Source organism: Saimiri boliviensis, chromosome 1, assembly GCF_048565385.1.
Source record: "Saimiri boliviensis isolate mSaiBol1 chromosome 1, mSaiBol1.pri, whole genome shotgun sequence".
Taxonomy (NCBI): Eukaryota; Metazoa; Chordata; class Mammalia; order Primates; family Cebidae; genus Saimiri; species Saimiri boliviensis.
In genome coordinates, this window is record NC_133449.1 from 101,277,918 (window position 1) to 101,297,461 (window position 19,544).

The following is a 19,544-nucleotide window of genomic DNA, read 5'->3' on the forward strand; positions in this document are numbered from 1 at the left end:
TGGGTGAGGCCCTGGGGTCTCTGGTACCCCCATCCTAGAAGCAGCCTCCCAGCAAATCCTCAGCAAGAGGATACGCCTGCCAAAGCGGCAAAGCACAGCTAACTAAAGAAACGACCTGTGTGGTTCATCATTCTGTAAGTGGAGGGGGCCAGTGACTTGCCTGCCTGCACACAAGCCCACATGATGCTGTTTCTCAAGTGTGCTGGATGCACTGTCTTCACTGACAACAGTATGCTGAACCACGTTAAATGGCCACCATGCAGGTCGCACGTGGCTGACTTCCCTCCCACGTGGGTCTCAACTTACCCTGTGGGGAAAGGGTAGATCTGTATCATGTGAACACAAGACCAGCTCGTGGACTCACCTCCTGCCTCCCGCCAGACATCCTGTGGTGGTCCGTCTGGTTGCACTTGGTGGAGAACTCATCCTTCTTCACAATCTTCAGTGTCCGCGATGCAAGGAAAGAGGACAGTGAGAAACACAGAGTCCGCCACAGCATCCCCCACGCCAGGCAGATGGCCACAACCCCTCCCTCACCACACCCACCAAACCCATCTGCAGGCACCCAAGATGCAACTGATGCAGGGCCAGCAGAGGGAACGGAGTCTCCCTGAGCAACACTCCCCACAGAGCAGGAAGTGGTGGCACGTCCCAGAGAGGGTTGTTTGCATTTCCCAGCGTGACATGGAACAGCAAAAGGGCTGCATCTCACACGCACTGTGTGACAGATGACACACCGTGCTCACGATGGGGACCACTGCCAGACCAGATCAGACAGCAGAGAGCGCACTCAATTCCACACTGATATTCTTGCAAACAGGAGAAAAAGAAACAGAGGAACTGGAGTTGCAAAGAACCAGCGGCTCTGAGAACGGAATCAACAGAGGGCTCTGGCAAGTGACCTCGAGTCTACCGTGCCACAGGGGCACAAACAATGCACAGTTGGGCAGGGCAGAGCCTCCCTCCCACCCACTGATCTGCCATAGCCCAGGTCTGCAGCTGAGAATACCATGCAGGATGGCACTGGGATGGTGAGGACCAGCCCTGCCACTGCACACACCTGGATGTGGCCGTGGTGGGGCCCTTTGTGGCCGTACATGCACTCCACTGTGGCGGCCTTCCTCTCCATCAGGTGAATCCTGAACAGAGGCTTGAATCTCATGGGGTCATTGACATGGGGGTCGTGGGGAGGCAGGTACATCCACCCAATGATGAACAAGCCGTCCACCTGCAGGAGGAGATAAGGTAAGGTCCACAAGCAGCTCCCGGGCCAGAGCGAAGGCAGCCCTACACAGCCACCCCTCCCATACCCCCGGTGCCCCGCACTGCAATCGCACAGAGATGCTCCCGCCAGGCCAGCACCTGGGACATGCATGCCCACCCTCAAGCTGCCTTGAATGCGAGCCAGTGCCCAGCACTATCCTCCAGCTCTAAGATGGGGGCAGACACCAGGAGGCGGCAGAATAATCCAGAAAGTGAGGTGGGGTGAGATGCTCAACCAGACAGAGGGAACAGAAGTGCATCTCCTCATAGAAGAAAGTGAACAACTGCAGCGCAAGGGCCTTGTTCGCATCCTGAGGTGAACAAACTGCAGTTCAAAGGTGCCTTTGAGATGATCTGGAAGGGTGCCATGGCCTGGGCATCAGGGAACGGAAAGAACTACTGCCACTTTTGTCACGTGTGGTAGTGACATGGAGATGCGGGAAACACCCCCTTTATTAGGGCGCTGCATGGAGGGAGGGACAGCTGAAATGCCACGGGCCTCGGATTTGCTTCAAAATCAAAGTGCAGGGGAGGAGAGACATGCCAGGACCTGAGAGCAGGACCTCAGGAGCGGAAAGAGCTGAGGGAGCACGCTGCCCGTGCGTCCTCACGTGTCGGAGCACTGACTGTGCAAACGCAGAAGTCGGGTGGCCCCAGCATGCTCTGGGCACAGTGGCCACATGCTTATAAGGAAAGATGGCCTACTGTCATCCCTTCTGGGAGAGCTGAAACCAAGGAGACTTCCAGCTCCAGCAACCAAGGAGAGAATTCCATCATTTCTGAGGCTAATGAGCCCCGGTCAAGCGTGAGCTAGTGCTCTTCTCTCACGGACTCCACTTTCCCCAATTATTCCCTGGTTTTCAGAAGCTGCTTTTTGGTTTTTGGGTTTTTTTTGTTTTTTTTTTTTTTTTTTTACTCTATTACTCACTGCCAGTAAGAAAAACAATTACCATTCTCTCTCCACTGAAAGAAAGGAAAGCAACCTGCCCACACTATGAGCTGCCAGGCTGGTCTCCTGGAGGAAATATCCTAAAAGCAAAGCTGGACGCAGTGCCCAACACCACAAACGCAGAGCTTGCTTCTCCATGGCCACTCCCACCAGATGACAAAGGAGAATGTGTATCCCGGCCCCAAACCCCACCTGGGGAGCCAAGGCCAGAGTCGCAGAGCAGCCATTTGCCGAGGGGCTGTGCACACCAGGCCCAGAAGAACCTGTGCAGAGGCCATGGGGAGACAGACACATCCGACCTCACCGAGCTCAGCCCCTGGTCCAAGCGCACAAAAGGGAGCAGAGCACAAGCCGAACGCCAGCACCAGATTTTCACCACAGCAAAAGCAATGGCAACAGTGACATCTCAGGGGCCAGGGGCCAGCCCAGAGCTCAACAAAGTCAGGGCAGGGCCTTCCCTTCCAGAGGCTCCAGTAGGAGGGTGTAAGGATAGGAGGGAGGGAGGGAGGGAGGGAGGGGGAGAGGATGGGAGGATGGGAGGGAAGACCGGAAGCCCTGTGGACCCTGCAGAGCACCACATCCTCACTCCACAGACACACCTTCGAATATCAAGAAAAGTCAGACCTCACTGTGCTGAATGAGCAGCTACTGTTCAATGTAAGTTGGCAGGTGGCCGGGTAGCACAGAAACTAAAACTACAAGCAGAGATCTGTTCCTCGCCCTGGCCACAGAGCTCATATCAAACCTACCCTCCTGCCAAGAATAGACATCAAGACTGAAGACTGTCTCCTAATTCCAGGAGGAAGAAAAAAGAAAACAGTAAAAAAGACTGAACACATCAGAGAGCAATGAAGGTAGCCCAGAGACGAGGACCCAAGGTCCTGAAGAAAAGGGACAGGCTGGTGGGCCGAGGGGCAGGGCTTTCTCCCCACTTCCTGAGGCCACTGAACACTGGCTGGGGAGGAAGGCCCACGCCTGGCACCTGCAGGCTGGAGAGGCACACAGGGGCCAGGACTACCATGACCAAATGCTGAAGACGGTAACCAGAGAACACAGCCCCACACTGCACAGGCAGCTGCACGAGGCACCTGAGGAATCCTGAGTGAGGGGTGGGAGGTGGAGGAGGGAAGCAGCGTGGCTGCTGAGAGGCAAAGGGGCTGAGTGAAGCGTGGCTTACAAAGCCAAAAAGAGAAGAGGCAGAAGAACCTTTTCTCAGGGCCTGTGGAAAGAGTGTACCCAGGGCCTCTGCCTGGGCCCTACAGAGGAAGGAGAGCAACTGGGAATGAGAATGAGACACCCCACCTAGGCGTGCGCAGAGCAGGTGCTCTTGACTCAGCTCTGCCTGCAGGCCAGGGCCAGGGCCTCTTGGGAAGACCAGGCCACAGCACCCAGACAAGCGCCCAGGCACATGGTGAAGGGTGAGGGGTGAGGGACGACTGGCATGCCTGGAAATCAGGAGAAAAGGCAAGGGCTAGACTTGAAACAGACTTCCACTACTATACCCAAAAAGATGGACAAAGAGAAGGAAAACATCAACAGAACATGAGAATTAAATTAAAAAAAACAGACTTCCATCTCTGGCCATGATCAAGTACCTGGGACTAGACAGACACTGCCACAGCAGACACAGGAAACAAAAGTAATGTCCTCACAGGTCCTCAGACCCTGACACCAGGCTGCTAGGAGACGGGAAATGGAGGCAACTCTGCCACCAGCCTGGACTTCCACCTGCACCATTCTAGCACTTTCCAGACTATGGGGTCAGAGAGGATCTACAGAACCCGAGGAAACAGATGTCAGAGCACAACATGGCTAGATCATGTGGGGCAAAGACCCAGAAAGGAAGGACCTGGCTGAGGGCAGACTCCAGACCACCCCAGCATGTGCGCACTGGGCCTCAGCATCCAGGAAGCAAAGGCCCTCACAGCCACGCCCTAAGACCAGAAAGTCCAAGGATGGGCCAAAAGGCCAAGGTGGTACTCTAAGCGAATCTTTGCTCATTTGGAAAATAAAATAGGCGTCCTGAAAAGTGACCCAGCAAGAAGTTTTTGGTAATTACCTCCAACGCACATGTGGGCCAGCTTGCACCCAGGTAGAAGAGGCCCTGAAATTCCTCACTTAAGGCGTCACTCCTGCCCATGCACAGACCCCATCACAAGGCTCTGGGACTTACCACCACGTTCAGCAGTCCTCCATATGGCCCGATATCTGGCTGCCACAATCCCAAAATGTGTCTGTATCGGTGAAGCACTACAGGAGAAGAGAAAGAGCAAGTCTCGGTGTTAGACTCACCATGCCACAGGGAACCAGGGAGCCCCAAGAAGTAGGAAGAAACCATGAGGACTCACAAAAGACTTGCAGGAGAGCCCTCCAAACACATGCACACCAAGCCTCTGAAGCTGTATCAGAATGAAACGATCCTCAGAAAGCCTGAGTAAAATGAGCCTCCCATCAGTGGGGGGAAATCAAGCAAGGCAGGGAAATCTCTTTTCTAGGAATAAGACAGAAGGGGTGCAAACAGAGAGCTGGATCAGACCTGCAAAATGCTGAGGCGCTGGCACCACTACAAGGCATGTCGTAAGCAATCAGATCTTTAAAGCTATCCCAGTAATGACAATGTCACACTTGCTGGAGGCCCAGGACAAAACATCTCTGTCCCATTCCTTGCCAGCCAATGGCCAAGTCAGGCTGGGCCATCTCACTTCCTGAGCAGCTCCAGGTCACCCCTGAAGCTGCCCCCAGGCCCTCGCTTGGCCTTTACCACATGGCGTATGGGCCACTGTGCCAGCTGCCTCCCCTCAGGCCAGCCTGAACCCCCGGCCCACCCACTGCCTCTCTCCACGGCTCCCTGGCCAGGCCCTAGGCCCTCTGCCGTGTGGCTGCCACCAACCTTCCTGCCTCTCCACCTCACATGCCCGCTCTCCATCAGCCTCCCAGGTCAGCCAGCCTAGCCCCTCTAGCCTCTGCACTGTATCAGCATTTACAAGCCACCTCTTGGCTGCTAAATGCCTGATAAAGCCTGCCTCGCACACTTCACCACCACTGCCAGTTCCCATCATTCAGGAAGCCCTACCCGGCAAGAAAAAGCAGTGAGTAAGATCATGGGGAAGAAGGTGGCTCCCAGTGACTTCCCCTGCCCAGGCCTGCATTTCCTGACAGTGGAGCCTGGGCGTAGAAGCTCATCTGGCAGGTGAAGAGGTGAGCAAGTATAGAGTACAGATCTGTATATATATTCTATATAGACAGAATATACAGGGTGCTTTGCAGACACCTCCCCATCATGGTCACCATAGGCAACCGGCCCAGGCTGATACAGCCTCATCCATCTGGGTCACTGGGCCAAGCACAGGTCCCAGGTCTCCTGACGGTGGGACAGAAAGTGCTGGGAACCATCAAGTGAGGGCTGCCTATGAGAGGGGGCCCCTCACTCACCCAGGACACCCACCAGAGCAGCAAGCAAGACCAGCGCAGGGCAGAGGAGCACGCCTGGCGCCTGTGTACCTGGAAAACTCCCACAAACCCTGGGTCCCGCAGAATGAGCGCTCAGCAAGACAAGTAACAGGGACTCGCACAGGAATCCAGCAGAGGCATCGTTCGCTCGGTGGGGGGAGCAGCGGACCCAGCATCGGCAAGAGGAGGCACTAAGTCCACTCACAGCTTTACAAGACTTCAGTAAAGACAGAGACAAGAAACATTTGTACAAGGGGAGAACACTGAAGGCAAAAACTCCCCCAGCTAATCGCACATAATGTTGTCCCAACTCAAACCCACAGGTTTCTTTGTTTTTGTATTTGTTTTATAAGATGGGGTTTCACCATGATGGCCAGGCTGGTCTTGAACTCCTGACCTCAGGTGATCCACCCACCTCGGCCTCCAAAAGTGCTAGGATTACAGGCATGAGCCACCGCGCCCGGCCCAAACCCAACAGGTTTTAAACAGTAACTTAACAAAATGATTCCAAAGTCCATATGAAGAGGTGAGAGCAGCCAGTGATACTCCAAATTTCAAAAGATGAGTACTAAGAAAATGAACTATTCGGTCAAAACAAGAACAGACAGAGAGATGAAGAAAATGAAATACAGTCCCTGGGAAGCCCCAGTGGCATCTGACACAACAGCGGAAGTCAGGGATTGTGGAACACGTTGGGGCAGAGGACAAAATGTCATGGGACTGCAGATTACAATTTCAGCTGGGTCACCTCTTTTAAAAATAAATTTCCATTAGCCAGGTGTGGTGGCATGCGCTGTGGTCCCAGCTACCCAGGAGGCTGAGGCAAGAGGATCACTTGAGCCGGGGAGGTGGAGGCTGTAGTGAGCTATGATTGTGCCACTGCACTCCAGCCTGGACAACAGAACAAGACCCTGTCTCAAAAAAAAAAAAATCCCCTCTATTTCAAAAGCAACACATACATAGTCACTAAAGACAATTTGGAAAAAGGAAACCTAAAGCTCACTGGTAATCCCACCACTCAAGAGACCACAGCGCAGTCAATACGCTGGCAGACGTGGTTTCCATCTGCTGTCCTACACCTGTATCTGATGAGTGAGCACATGTGACTCAGCGAATGGGCAGGGTCTCGGGGCTCTGCAGGTTGTGGGGGCCATGCAAGATTTCTGAGCACTGGAGCAGCAAAACCCCTCCAGACCACAGGAAGGAAGATGGAGCAGGGAGGGCAAGAGGCCAGATGGCAGCAGGGAGGCCCCCACCTGGATCTAGGGTACAGGGAATGAGAAACCTCTCGAGCCTTTGGAGAGGAGGCTGGACTCCACCAACAGCTCCCAGGATTCAGCCCAGATTATCATTTAGGAAGTTCCTAACTGAGCCTGGGCTGTGTGCAGGCTGCTGCCGGCCACCCCTTACGGAATCCTCTGAGTCCATTTACAGGAAGGACACAGTCAAGCCGCTCTTGCTGCTTTACAGTCACATCTCGATGGGTGTGTGATCAAGAACTGTAACAGACACTGATCTCGACACTGAAGTGTTTAGGAGTGAAATGTATTGATGACTCCAAGTGTGAAATGCATCAGAAAATAAGTCCACGGAGGGATGGACAGCTGGGCAGCTGGGTAGCTGGATGACAATGAAATGGAGGTTCACTGGACAATTCTTCCAACTTTTCTATTGTCAAAACTTCATCATGAAATACTAGGGGGAAAAAATAACACTAGTCAGCATGGTGTACTCTCCTCTCCTCCTCCCCTCCCCTCAGCTCCCCCGTTGAAGAATGCCCAAAGAGCCTGCCTCAGACTCCTGGCAATCACAAAGGGGGAGTTCCCTATTTTGCCTCAACGCAGCACTTCTGAAATAAAAACACAGCAGCCTCCTGGGATGCCAGTTCTAAAGCGACATCCTCCCTGGATCTTTAAGCTCTGCATGTTGCTCAGAGCGGTGACTCTGCTGTACTTTGGAAGCAACAGCCTCTGCTGAACAGGTTTCAACTCCTTTAGTCTATGACAGCCACCAACACCATAACAAGAGATGAGTCAGAGAAACCGTGTGGCCAGATGGGCTGCCAGCATACAGATCCAGAGGGGACACAAGCTTCCTCATGGAATCACAAAGCCTGTGTCTGAGAACATGCACTTTAAAAAGCATCCTTAAGAAGCATAGCTATTGGCCGGGCGCGGTGGCTCAAGCCTGTAATCCCAGCACTTTGGGAGGCCGAGGCGGGTGGATCACGAGGTCAAGAGATCGAGACCATCCTGGTCAACATGGTGAAACCCCGTCTCTACTAAAAATACAAAAAAAATTAGCTGGGCATGGTGGCGCGTGCCTGTAATCCCAGCTACTCAGGAGGCTGAGGCAGGAGAATTGCCTGAACCCAGGAGGCGGAGGTTGCGGTGAGCCGAGATCGCGCCATTGCACTCCAGCCTGGGTAACAAGAGTGAAATTCTGTCTCAAAAAAAAAAAAAAAAAAAAAAAAAGAAGCATAGCTATTGCAAAAGCAAATGTATTTATTCAAGAGATGAATCCATAGATTTCAACAGGAATTCAGCTCCCATTCAGACGGTCAAGAGCAGAGATGGACCCATACGAGTGTGAAATGTTACCTGTAAACCCTAATGCCTCACCATTTTTATTATAAACATGTCTTCTAGCTGCCTATCTTTCTAAATTCAAAGGACCCAGTCCTTCCTAACTAAAGTGGGCTCTGGGGAAAAAAAAAAGAACCCAGGAAAAATGTACCCTGTACTTCAGTTCCTCACAAGCTCCTCAGTGTCTCAGTCAAGGGCAGCAGGTGATCAAGCCTTCCCACAAGACCAGGCCACTTCAAAGGCTCACTCTTGGGCAGCTGCCACATTATCTTCCCATATGAAACAGCAAGGAACAGGGCCGGCGTGGTGGCTCAGGCCTGTAATCCCAGCACTTCGGGAGGCCGAGGCAGGCAGATCACTTGAGGTCAGGAGTTCAAGACCAGCCTGGCCAACATGATGAAACCCCATCTCTACTAAAAGTACAAAAATTAGCCAGAAATAGTGGCACGTGCCTATAATCCCAGCTACTTGGGAGGCTGAGGCAGGAGAATTACTTGAACCCAGGAGATAAGAGGTTGGAGTGAGCCAAGATCACACCACTGCACTCCAGCCTGGGCGACAGAGTGAGACTCCATCTCAACAACAAATATATATACATACACATCGGCTTCACACAGAGAAAAGATGGTCTTCCTTGGTTTAGAGTGGCTCTCCACCCTAACTGCGCATCAAAATCAGAGGAACATGGGAAAACGTCAACTCCAGGCCCCATGGCAGCCAAGTCAATCAGCAAGGGGATAGGGAGGTGAGGTGGGGGACCTGTCAGGGTTTCTGAGAAGCTCCCAGGTGACTGTAATGTGTGGCCAGGCTGAAAATCACTCCACAACATAAAGAGATGTCAACACATCACACTGTGCCCCATAAACACATAATATATACAATCCTTACCTGTCAGTTAAAGAAATAAATGCTTCTCTGACAATCTAGGAGGCTAAACAACTACATTAAAAAACCAACAACCTTATTTCTGCCTCGAAGGTTATGCCATTTTTTTCAGTACCAAAAATTAAATACATTAAAGATGAGAATGTGAATAAGGACATCGCTACCTCTTACTAAATGTTATTTTAACATCTGGTAATAAATTACCAGATGCTGCAACCTTTAAGATTTTAACCCTTACTAAAGGGAGGGAAGGAATAATCCAAGTCAGAAGTCCAAAAACTTGAGTATCGCCAGAAGTTCCAGACATGACAGCCACAGGAAGAGACCAGGGAAGCTGCGTCAAACAAGTTCCCAGAAGACATGGACGCCACTGTCCAGGACCCCATTCTGAGAGTACAGATCTGGCCTCACAGTAAAGACTGGAAAAATGTCAGAATACTCTTTTGAGATGAACGCATTCCTCTAATTCCAGGTATTGAAAGTAGGCATCAATCTGCCCTGGAAGCCCCTGCATAAATGCTCCCGAAATGAATTCAAAATGAAGCCAAATGGGAAAGGACCATGAAAGGTGGGGTTACACTTTCTCCTGCCGGCACCAGCCCAGGTGCTGGCACATCTGCAAGAACCACACCTGTCCTGACTCACAGTCCTCGAACCTCGGCCCACACACCACAGGTGGGCTCCATGCCAGGAGACTGGCAGGGATGGAGATTTTATGGGTGGATGCCCCTAGCTAAAGGTTTGTCCTGTGTTGCTCAGGAGAGTCTATGGAAGAAAATGGATTGACATGAGCTGCCTTTCTGTCAGCCGAGGCGTGGGCAGGGCCACTGCCTCCTAGAGGCTTCAGGAGTCCACTCCCTACATTCCAGCGTCCAAGGCCGCTGCCCTCCTCCGCTCCTGGGCCCTCCTCCACCTTCAGCTACATGCAGCCTCTTACCTCTCACTCCTGCTCCTGTCATGGGCCCCCCTTGTACAAAGACCCTGTGATAACACAAAGCCTGCCTAGGTGATCCAGGATGCCCCCTTGCCTCAGGACCCGCACCTTTACCCACTGAGTCCCCATTACGATGGGGGCTGGGCTGAGTGGTGTCCCCCAAAATTCATGTCCCCTGGAACCTCAGAATGTGGCCCTATGTGGAAGTAATCAGTATGTAATGGAGGTGCGACCACGTTAGGATAAAGAAACGCAGGCGCAGGCCGGGCGCGGTGGCTCAAGCCTGTAATCCCAGCACTTTGGGAGGCCGAGGCGGGTGGATCACAAGGTCGAGAGACCGAGACCAACCTGGTCAACATGGTGAAACCCCATCTCTACTAAAAATACAAAAAATAAGCTGGGCATGGTGGCGCATGCCTGTAATCCCAGCTACTCAGGAGGCTGAGGCAGGAGAATTGCCTGAACCCAGGAGGCGGAGGTTGCGGTGAGCCGAGATCGCGCCATTGCACTCCAGGCCTGGGTAACAACAGCGAAACTCCGTCTCAAAAAAAAAAAAAAAGAAAGAAACGCAGGCGCAAACAAGGCCAGACGTCCTCCGAGGAGAGGAGATGGATACGTAGACAGAGATGGAGGGGGCCAAGTGGGGACAGAGGCAGGGGCTGCAGCCATCCAACCGGAGCAAGAAGCAGCAGGAAGGAGGCTCCCCAAGGACCTTCGGAGGCAGCAGGACCCCAGGACACGTTGTCTTGAACCTCTGGCCTCCAGATTGTGAGACAATGAGTTTCTGCTGTTTGAGGCCCCCTTTGCGCTCATCTGTTCCAGCTGCCCTGGGAGACCCCACACAGATTAAATGACAACTCCACCAGCTCTGGGAACTAGGCTGCGGATGTGTCTGCGGCCCCACAGCCATTTAATGAATGGGATTCTTCCTCATGTTCGCCTGCTCCAAGTTCAGCTCCAACTTCAGAGGACCAGATGTTTCAAGGAATTCTACATTTCTAAGAAAGGCACTCTATATTTTTAGGGGATATCATTGTTAATATCTCAGTAAAGGCTAAAATGAACCAGTGTTTTACATATTTTAAAAAGTACAGAACATTGGCGAGGTGCAGTGGCTCACGCCTGTAATCCCAACACTTTGGGAAGCTGAGATGGGATAATCACTTGAGCCTAGGAGTTCCAGACCAGCTGGAACAGAGTTCCATCCTACATCCACAGTGCACATTCCAGAGAAGTCGTGGGACAGACGTACAACATGAGGAGCCTCTCAGTGCTAGCCCCCTTGTATGGAAAAGCCCTTGCCCAATCACCTGAGGTCAGGAGTTCAAAACCAGCCTGGCCAACATGGTGAAACTCCATCTCTACTAAAAATACAGAAATTAGCCAGGTGTGGTGGCATGTGCCTGTAATCCCAGTTACTTGGGAGGCTGAGGCCCAAGAATCACTTGAACCCAGAAGGCAGAGTTTGCAGTGAGCCCGTATCACACAACTGCACTCCAGCCTAGGCAACAGAGCAAGACTCCATCTCAAGAAAAAAAAAAAGAAAAACACCCTCACCCAGCACATTCTTGTCACCACCAAGGAGAGACGGTTCTTAGAGCTCATGAAGTTGACCGTTCCCTCCCACGGCTCTGCTCACTGACTGCTCAGATGAAGGGCTGGTCAGTCCAGAACAGCACAATGTCTTCAAACGTTGCCCACCCCTCCCTTCCCACCTCGGCCGCTTCCAGCCCCTTGTTCACTGTCCAGACTCCTGAAAGGTCCCTTGGCTCCACCTCCACTCAGCTAGACAGTTCACCTCAACAAGGCAGTGTTGTTAGCAGGTGTGTAAAGCACTCAGACACCACCCTGAAGTGTGGGCTAACCAAATCCAGGTACCTCCTCCCCGACTTCAGCAAGGTCCCCTCAGTAAAGAGAGGCCCAGTTCCCCTACTGCAGCGATCTGCTGAGATTTGGCAGGACACTAGGAGAAGTTCTATAAACGACTCTTATTCTTTCTGCTTTCAGTAGGTGTTTTTAGAAATCTGGTATTCATGAAACTGAACATGTAGGTCTGCTCTCAATAGACAATGCTGACTCATGAGCAGTCTGGTGGGCTGAAGAAAGCAGTAGTATGGGCTCCACGTGCTTCTAGAAACGGCTACACAGCTTTTAGAGCAGGCAGGTGTTTTTAATCTCTTTCTAGACAGCTGAAAGTCATTGTCTCTATCACCACTCAACCACTCTGAGCTAATAAAAGCAGAAACAGTCCAGGTGCAATGGCTACACCTGCATTCTCAACACTGAGAGGCCAAGGTGGGAGGACTGATTGAGCCCAGGAGTACAAGACCAGCCTGGGCAACACAGTGAGACCCCTATCTCTATAAAAAAACTGAAAAATTAACCAGGCATGATGGTACATGCCTCTAGCCCCAGCTACTAGGGAGGCTGAGACAGGAGTTCAATGATACAGTGAGCTGTGACTGTGCACTGTACTCCAACCTGGGCAACAAGCAAGATAGTGTCTCAAAAAATGGAGACAGCATTAAATTCCTATGACTGTGTCTTAAAGAAATTTCCAGAGCTCCATCAAAAGGATTAAGTCTTTTTCTTTTTTTTTTTTTTTTTTTTTTTGAGACAGAGTCTCGCTCTTGTCACCCAGGCTGGAGTGATCTCGACTCACTGAAACCTTTACCTCCAGGTTCAGGTGACTCCCCCGCCTCAGCCTCCTGAGTAGCTCGGATTACAGGCACCTGCCACCACACCCAGCTAGTTTTTGTACTTTTACTAGAGATGAGTTTCACCATCTTGGCCAGGCTGGTCTTGAACTCCTGACCTCAGGTGACCTGCCTGCCTCAGCCTCCCAATGCCTCACCCTTCCAAAGTACTGGGATTACAGGTGTGAGCCACCACACCCAGCAGAAAAGAAGAATTAAGTTTTAAAGAGTCAACTGTTGGCTGGGCACAGTGGCCCACACCTGTAATCCCAGCACCTTGGGAGGCTGAGATGGGCAGATAACTTTAGGTAAGGAGTTCAAGACCAGCCTGGGCAACATGGTAAAACCCGTCTCTACTAAAAATCAAAAAAAAAAAAAAAAAAAAATTCACCAGCCGGCTGGGCGCAGTGGCTCACGCCTGTAATCCTAGCACTTTGGGAGGCCGAGGTGGGTGGATCACCTGAGAGCAGGAGTTCAAGACCTGCCTGGCCATCATGGTGAAACCTCCATTTAAAAAAAAAAAAAAAATTCACCGGCCATGATCCTAGCTACTTGGGAGGCTGAGGTGGTATTATTACTTGAACCCAGGAGGGGGCAGTTGCAGTGAGCTGAGACTGTGACACCGCACTCCAGCTTGGGTGACAGAGTGAGACTACGTCTCAAAAAAATAAAAAAAGAATCAACTGTTGCTACCTGCATTTGTCTATTGAGGGTATATGCAGATGTGATTTTTAATTCAAATAGGCTATTAAGATGTGATTAATAAAGCTCAGAAGTCAACTATTCACATTTAACTTTAGAATAAAAGTTTTAAAGCTTCTACTCTGTTCTTTCCTCTCTGCCTCTGCATGAATTTCTACAGTAGCTCCTCAATAAACGATAAATGTGAAAATGTGCATGAAAGTGATCTCGACAGAAACCACTGCAGAAAGATGACTCAAATATGGCCTGGAGTCCTGCATACAGGCGTGATCTGTGTCACAGCCGAACCAGAGCCACACTGTGGCAAGTGAACGTTAAAAGACGACAAAAAGCCACGAGGTCTGCTTGCTCCCAGGACCAAAGCTGTCCCATGTGTGAATTGGAGGGCCCTCCCCATGCAGTTCTTGGCCGTGCGGGCTGCCCAAAAAGCCAGAGCTCGCGGGAGGTACATACGGCAGGTGTAAACGTCTCTGTACGCCATGTGCTCATAATCAGGGAGAATTTTCATAAAACGTCCCGACTTCACGCGAGGGTTTATACCTGAACAGACACAGCAGGGAAAGGACTAAGGATAGCTCTTTCAGGACTGTGCAAACAGCGTTAATATGACCCAATGCCCGCCCTTCAACAGTGTGATATAATCCCCGTGTTTATGCAGCCACCCAGGACACAGGGAGGCAGGCTCTGAGAAGCCTGCTGGAAAGAACACTGTAACACTTTTTCCTTCCAACAGTGGTCCCAGCAGAAACTCATGGTGGCAGCAAGCTTGGGAATTCATTCCACACCCGATCAATCATGCTCCTCCCGTGGCCAGCACACTCTCCGCAGGCCCCCAGCCACAGCTTGCTGGGGCTCAGGAGGTAGGAGGGCAGGTGTCCTGGCCAGTGAGTATCTGGATGACCGTCTAGAGCAGGCGTCCCCAAACTAAGGCCCGAGGGCCGCATGCTGCCCCCTGAGGCCATTTATCCGGCCCCCCGCCGCACTTCAGGAAGGGGCACCTCTTTCATTGGTGGTCAGTGAGAGGAGCACAGTATGTGGCGGCCCTCCAACGGTCTGAGGGACCGTGAACTGGCCCCCTGTGTAAAAAGTTTGGGGACGCCTGGTCTAGAGAACCCTTCTACAACTAAGACACTCACCTTGCCCAGCACCCACCTGACACTTCCCAGCCTGCTAACTCAGGCCAGCCTCACACAGCTCAACCAAGGCTGGCCAACTACGCCATCCATTTATGGAGCTAAGAGTGAATTTCTTCCACCAGCTGTTCCCAAAGCTAAGTAATTTTCTCCTGGATAAGCCTTAAAGCAAATTCACAGAAAAGCATAATTCCTGTGTTGTGAAAATGAACCCTGAAATTTGCTTTGGCCAATGCAGACTAAACACTGGGGGCAATACACACCAAGGGAAACTAAATAACAGATGATGTGAATTCTCTGCATTTTGCAAACACCTTCAAGGCGTTAAGAATCAGCAGTGAAAAGAATCTCCCAATGCCCTGTCCTCCTATCCCCTCCTTCTGTCCCCACCCCCCTGCCCTGCCCTCAGCCACATCACCTCCTGCTCACCTGTGCCCAGATGGCCTCTCCCACCGGACAGCAGGATGCAGTGACCAGGCAACACCCCTGACCCCCGCAGCTGAGAGGAGCATCCATGTGTACACTCCTCTGGGTGTTAAAGAAAACCCTAACACCTGTGTCCCTACCAGGATGTGACTTCTGGTGCTTAAAACTCTTAGAAGTATGTCTTCATGTCACTTTGAAATGATATGGGCCAAATGGCCTAAGAAACTCAAAGAGCATCTGCCTTGTAGAAAAGAAAAAGAAAAGAAACTCAAAGAACAGTCAGAATATGAAAACTTGTGGTATAAGACACTCAAAAAAACCCTCTGACCATTCAAAAAAAACCAAGAGCTTTGTCCAATGAGTGAGAAATGGGGAAGTCCCTGGCACTAAGGCAATGCCCTCAGGAAGACAGCCTGGGCCAAGAAGCCTCTGCCTGTTCAGTGAGTGTTGCCGGTGACTGTAAAGCAGGGAACTGGAGAAACATGAAACAGGGCTAGGGGGGCTCATCCTGCTCACAGAACACTGAGGGGAAGGAGAACTCCAGCAGGGGGGCCGCCTCTGCGTACCTGGGGGCTTGGATGGAAGGCGCCACAGCTTAATTTCCCAATTACCATGGCCAGTCCCATCCTGAAAGCTGGAGGCCCAGAAGGGAGAGAAATAGGCAGCTCCAGGACCAGCCAAATCGCTCTGGTGCAGCTCACATTTCTCAGATCTAAAGAGCTTCAAGGTGCCTAATAAAAGACACTTGTATCGACAACGCCCAGAATGGGAGAACAGAGCGCCCCCGCTGCAATTTCAGTGCTACTACTACAGGTGCTGTATTCAAAATGTGACTGTAAGACGGTGTCTGAGAAAACAAAAGTGTGGACTAAATCACTTTTATTATTTATGATTGATGTGCACTGTCTGCTTTTGGTACAAAGTTAATCATGGATGATGACGAACAGATTCACTCACACTTCGCGTAGACGTCCCGACAAGATACGCCTGTGATCTCCAGCTTCCGCAAGTTTTCACAAACACCGTACTCTGTAACAAGAAACATTTGCAGAAATTTAAAATCAAGAAGTAACAAAGCGACAGACAGGGGCAGGTTGCTGATGGCTGGCAGGGGAGGTGCACACCTAGCCTTGGCCCCATCTCCAGAGGGCGTCTGTCACTGTGGAGATTTCACTGACTTCTCCACATTCAGCCAATACCCTTGTTCATCCATGAGGACATTCTATGTTAGTCAATGTCACCCTTTATAAAATAATAACCCGCATTATCTATTCTAACAAACTCAAGAAGCCTGACCACACAAACCAAAATCAGACAATCCCTAGTTTATGAATAAGGTAAGGTAGAATTCAGTTGTCTGGACACAGCGCCGTATTCCATGGAAACAAAGTCACCATGGGTTTTCAGGTCCAGGCAATGCCAGAGGCCAGTCCACCCCATGTACCTGCCTATGCCATGTTCATCTCAGCCAGAAGCCAGGAGGGGACTGTGCAAGACACGGGGAAAGGGGTGAACACTGGCCCTTCGACACTGGCTGGCCTTGGCCAGGGCCCAGTGCAGGGCTCACACCTCCCTGCCGTCCCATCCTTACACCCTCACCTGCTGATAGCACCATCCTCTCTGTCCCCTACTCCCACCCCACCACAGCTCCACTTCTCACAATCACCATCTCCACCACCAACCATGTCCCAACCAAAACCCTGGGTCCTCTGGCTTGGGTCTTCGCCAGCCTCTGAAAGGAAAGACTGACGGGGGCTAATCCACACAACCACACAACTGCAGGTGGGCCAAGAGCTGCTACTGGCGACGCCTGTGTTCTCAGCTTTCCGCGTACTATGTAATATGCCGAGCCATGCTGGGTGTCACCTCACTGCAACCTACAGCAGCCCCGCAAGAGAGCCACTACAGTCGTCTCCACTTTAACAGAGAGAAAACAGGTGCAGAGATGTGATGTGACTCTACAAAGGAACTGGAGCTTGCAGTCAACTGGAACCAAGAACTGAAGCCTAGAGGAAAAAGCTTCCTTTGCAGTGAGGATGTGGCAGGGGCACAACACAGGAGACAGGACGGGGGCCCTGGGCCTCCACACTGACCACTGCATTTTACACTGACTGTGCTATGCCCTGTGCAGGCATGAGAGCCTGACAGTGACCTTAAAGGTCAGGACCCTGGCCGGGCGCAGTGGCTCATGCCTGTAATCCCAGCACTTTGGGAGGCCGAGGCGGGTGGATCACGAGGTCAAAAGATCGAGACCATCCTGGTCAACATGGTGAAACCCCATCTGTACTAAAAATACAAAAAATTAGCTGGGCATAGTGGTGCGTGCCTGTAATCCCAGCTACTCAGGAGGCTGAGGCAGGAGAATTGCTTGAATCCAGGAGGTGGAGGTTGCGTTAAGCCGAGATCGCGCCATTGTACTCCAGCCTGGGTAACGAGCAAAACTCCGCCTCAAAAAAAAAAAAAAAAAAAAAAGGTCAGGACCCTGCCCTGTGGCAGAGAGGTAAACCGAGACCCAGTGAGGCTGGTGACCATCAGAGCTCAGTCAGCAGTCACGATACAGGAATGGGGATACAATGTGGTTGGGTAGCCAGGTGGCTCTAAAGGGCTGCTCCGTCATCACACACCTTTTGATAAGCCCTACTCATCAGGAAGCCTCATCCCTTCTTTTCAATAACAGGCATGCTATTACCCCAAATCCTTCTCTAACTGGAAGCACTGAAGGTACTCAAAGTGAAGCTCAAGAAGCAGACAGGGTGGAGACACCAGCTGAGGGAAGGTAGCTGCTACTTGGCAAAGCTCTTTCCAGTGGGGCCGTGCAGGCTCCAGCCTTGTCGGTGTATTCCACTTCCGAACCCCCGGGCTACTGGAACGCCTGCATCTCCTCTCAGTTGTGGCCCAAGGATCCCCTACTAGTGGGCAAACTGCATCCTAAATCCAGTAGGCTCCAGAGAGGAGTACCCAGAGTGGCTCCACTAATGAACACAACCAGCAAAGAGGCGTATTTTAGTTCTTTGGAGAAAGAAACAGGAACAAGATGAGTGAGTCACTGGAGATCTCCTGCAGAGCTGTGCCCAGGGAGCTGCTGATTCCAGATCTAGGCCAGGGCTGCCCTGATGGAAGCACAATGGAAGCTGCAAATAGCATTTAAATTTTCTAGTAGGCACATCAAAAAAAAGTAGAATTAAACAGGTAAATTTCATGTTAATATTTTATTTCGCTCAATATATATAATTATTATTTCAACACATACTCATTACTGGCTTTTTTTTTTTTAAGAGATGGGGTCTCACTATGTTGCCCAGGCTGTAGTGTAGTGGCCACAATTAAAACAGGTATTTATTTATTTTTATTTTGTCGAGATGGAGTCTCACTCTATTGCCCAGGCTGAAGTACAGTGGCAAGATCTCAGATCATTGCAGTCTCTGCCTCCCAGTTCAAGCGATTCTCCTGCCTCAGCCTCCTGAGTAGCTGGGACTACGGGTGCATACCACTAAGCTGGGCTACTTTCTGTAATTTTAGTAGAGACAAGTTTCACCACGCTGGCCAGGCTGGTCTCCAACTCCCGACCTCAAGCGATTCGCCCACCTTGGCCTTCTAAAATGTTGGGATTCCAGGCATGAGCCACCATGCCTGGCCAGAGTTAAAACACTGATTTATCAATTACTTTGTGATTATGACCAGCGGAGTCAGGAACACCTGTCTTCACTGCAAATGGGCCTAGGAGACAAGGACCTTTGTCCTCCTTTCAGTCAGGGCCAGGGATGAGGAGCTGAGATGCAGCAGGAAGCAGCCCAGGGACTCCTACTAGTAATGACAGAGAAAACCAGCAGCGGGGTAGGAGCTAAAAACAGAAGAAAAACCCAACAGCGGCTCATCTCCTTTGCCTCATGGTCTATGGGCCTCCAGAGTGAGCTGGGACATTTGATGCTTGCCTGCCGGGCAGGACCAAGGACTGGTAAGAATTTAAGTGAAAATTGTCAATGATACAATAATAATGAGGAAAATTCTGCAGTTTCCTCCAGAGAATTTTGTTTCTTTAGACGAGCTCTCCAATTGTCCAGGGTGACTACCTAGAATGGCAAGAATAAATAGGTTTTTAAGGAAAATGTCTTGCTATATGGTTACATGCTATGGGGAAATCAAAACTCCATCAGAGGAACGCACAGGGACTCTGGGAGAGTCTCTCTGAGAGGGACTCTCAACAAAACCAACACTGCCTGAGCTGTGAAGGAAAAAGGCAAACTATAATAAAAGACTCAGTTTGTGTTACAAATAACTGAAGCAACATCTTCAGTTCTCATCTGTAAGTTAAAGGAATTGGACTGGATCATCTGTAAATTCCCCCTTCTGAGCTCTCAACATCCTACGACTCTAGATGGAGAGAAAAGAAAATTCACCAGCGAATGTTTACAAATGGAAAGGGGTAGGGGAAAGACACTGACGAAGAGCAAGGACGGGAAGGACAGGGCTTGCCGGGTGAGAGCTGTGGCCGCAGGCTGGCAGCCGCCCCACCTCCTGTTC

General features: G+C 51.1%; 1 protein-coding gene across 2 annotated transcripts in view; it reads right to left on the reverse strand.

Annotated features, from left to right (window-relative positions):
• Positions 1–19,544, reverse strand: part of FBXO31 (F-box protein 31) — a 51,098-nt gene that overhangs the window by 12,303 nt on the left and 19,251 nt on the right. Inside the window, exons 2-6 of one of the 2 annotated variants that reach the window (XM_039461128.2) lie at positions 15,981–16,052; positions 13,918–14,004; positions 4,386–4,462; positions 1,061–1,228; positions 365–439 (exon numbers count right to left, since the gene is read on the reverse strand). In XM_039461128.2, the coding sequence (XP_039317062.2) occupies positions 365–439; positions 1,061–1,228; positions 4,386–4,462; positions 13,918–14,004; positions 15,981–16,052 (479 nt within the window). The remainder of the gene's footprint in view (positions 1–364; positions 440–1,060; positions 1,229–4,385; positions 4,463–13,917; positions 14,005–15,980; positions 16,053–19,544) is intronic. The other variant, XM_039461131.2, reaches the window with a different exon arrangement.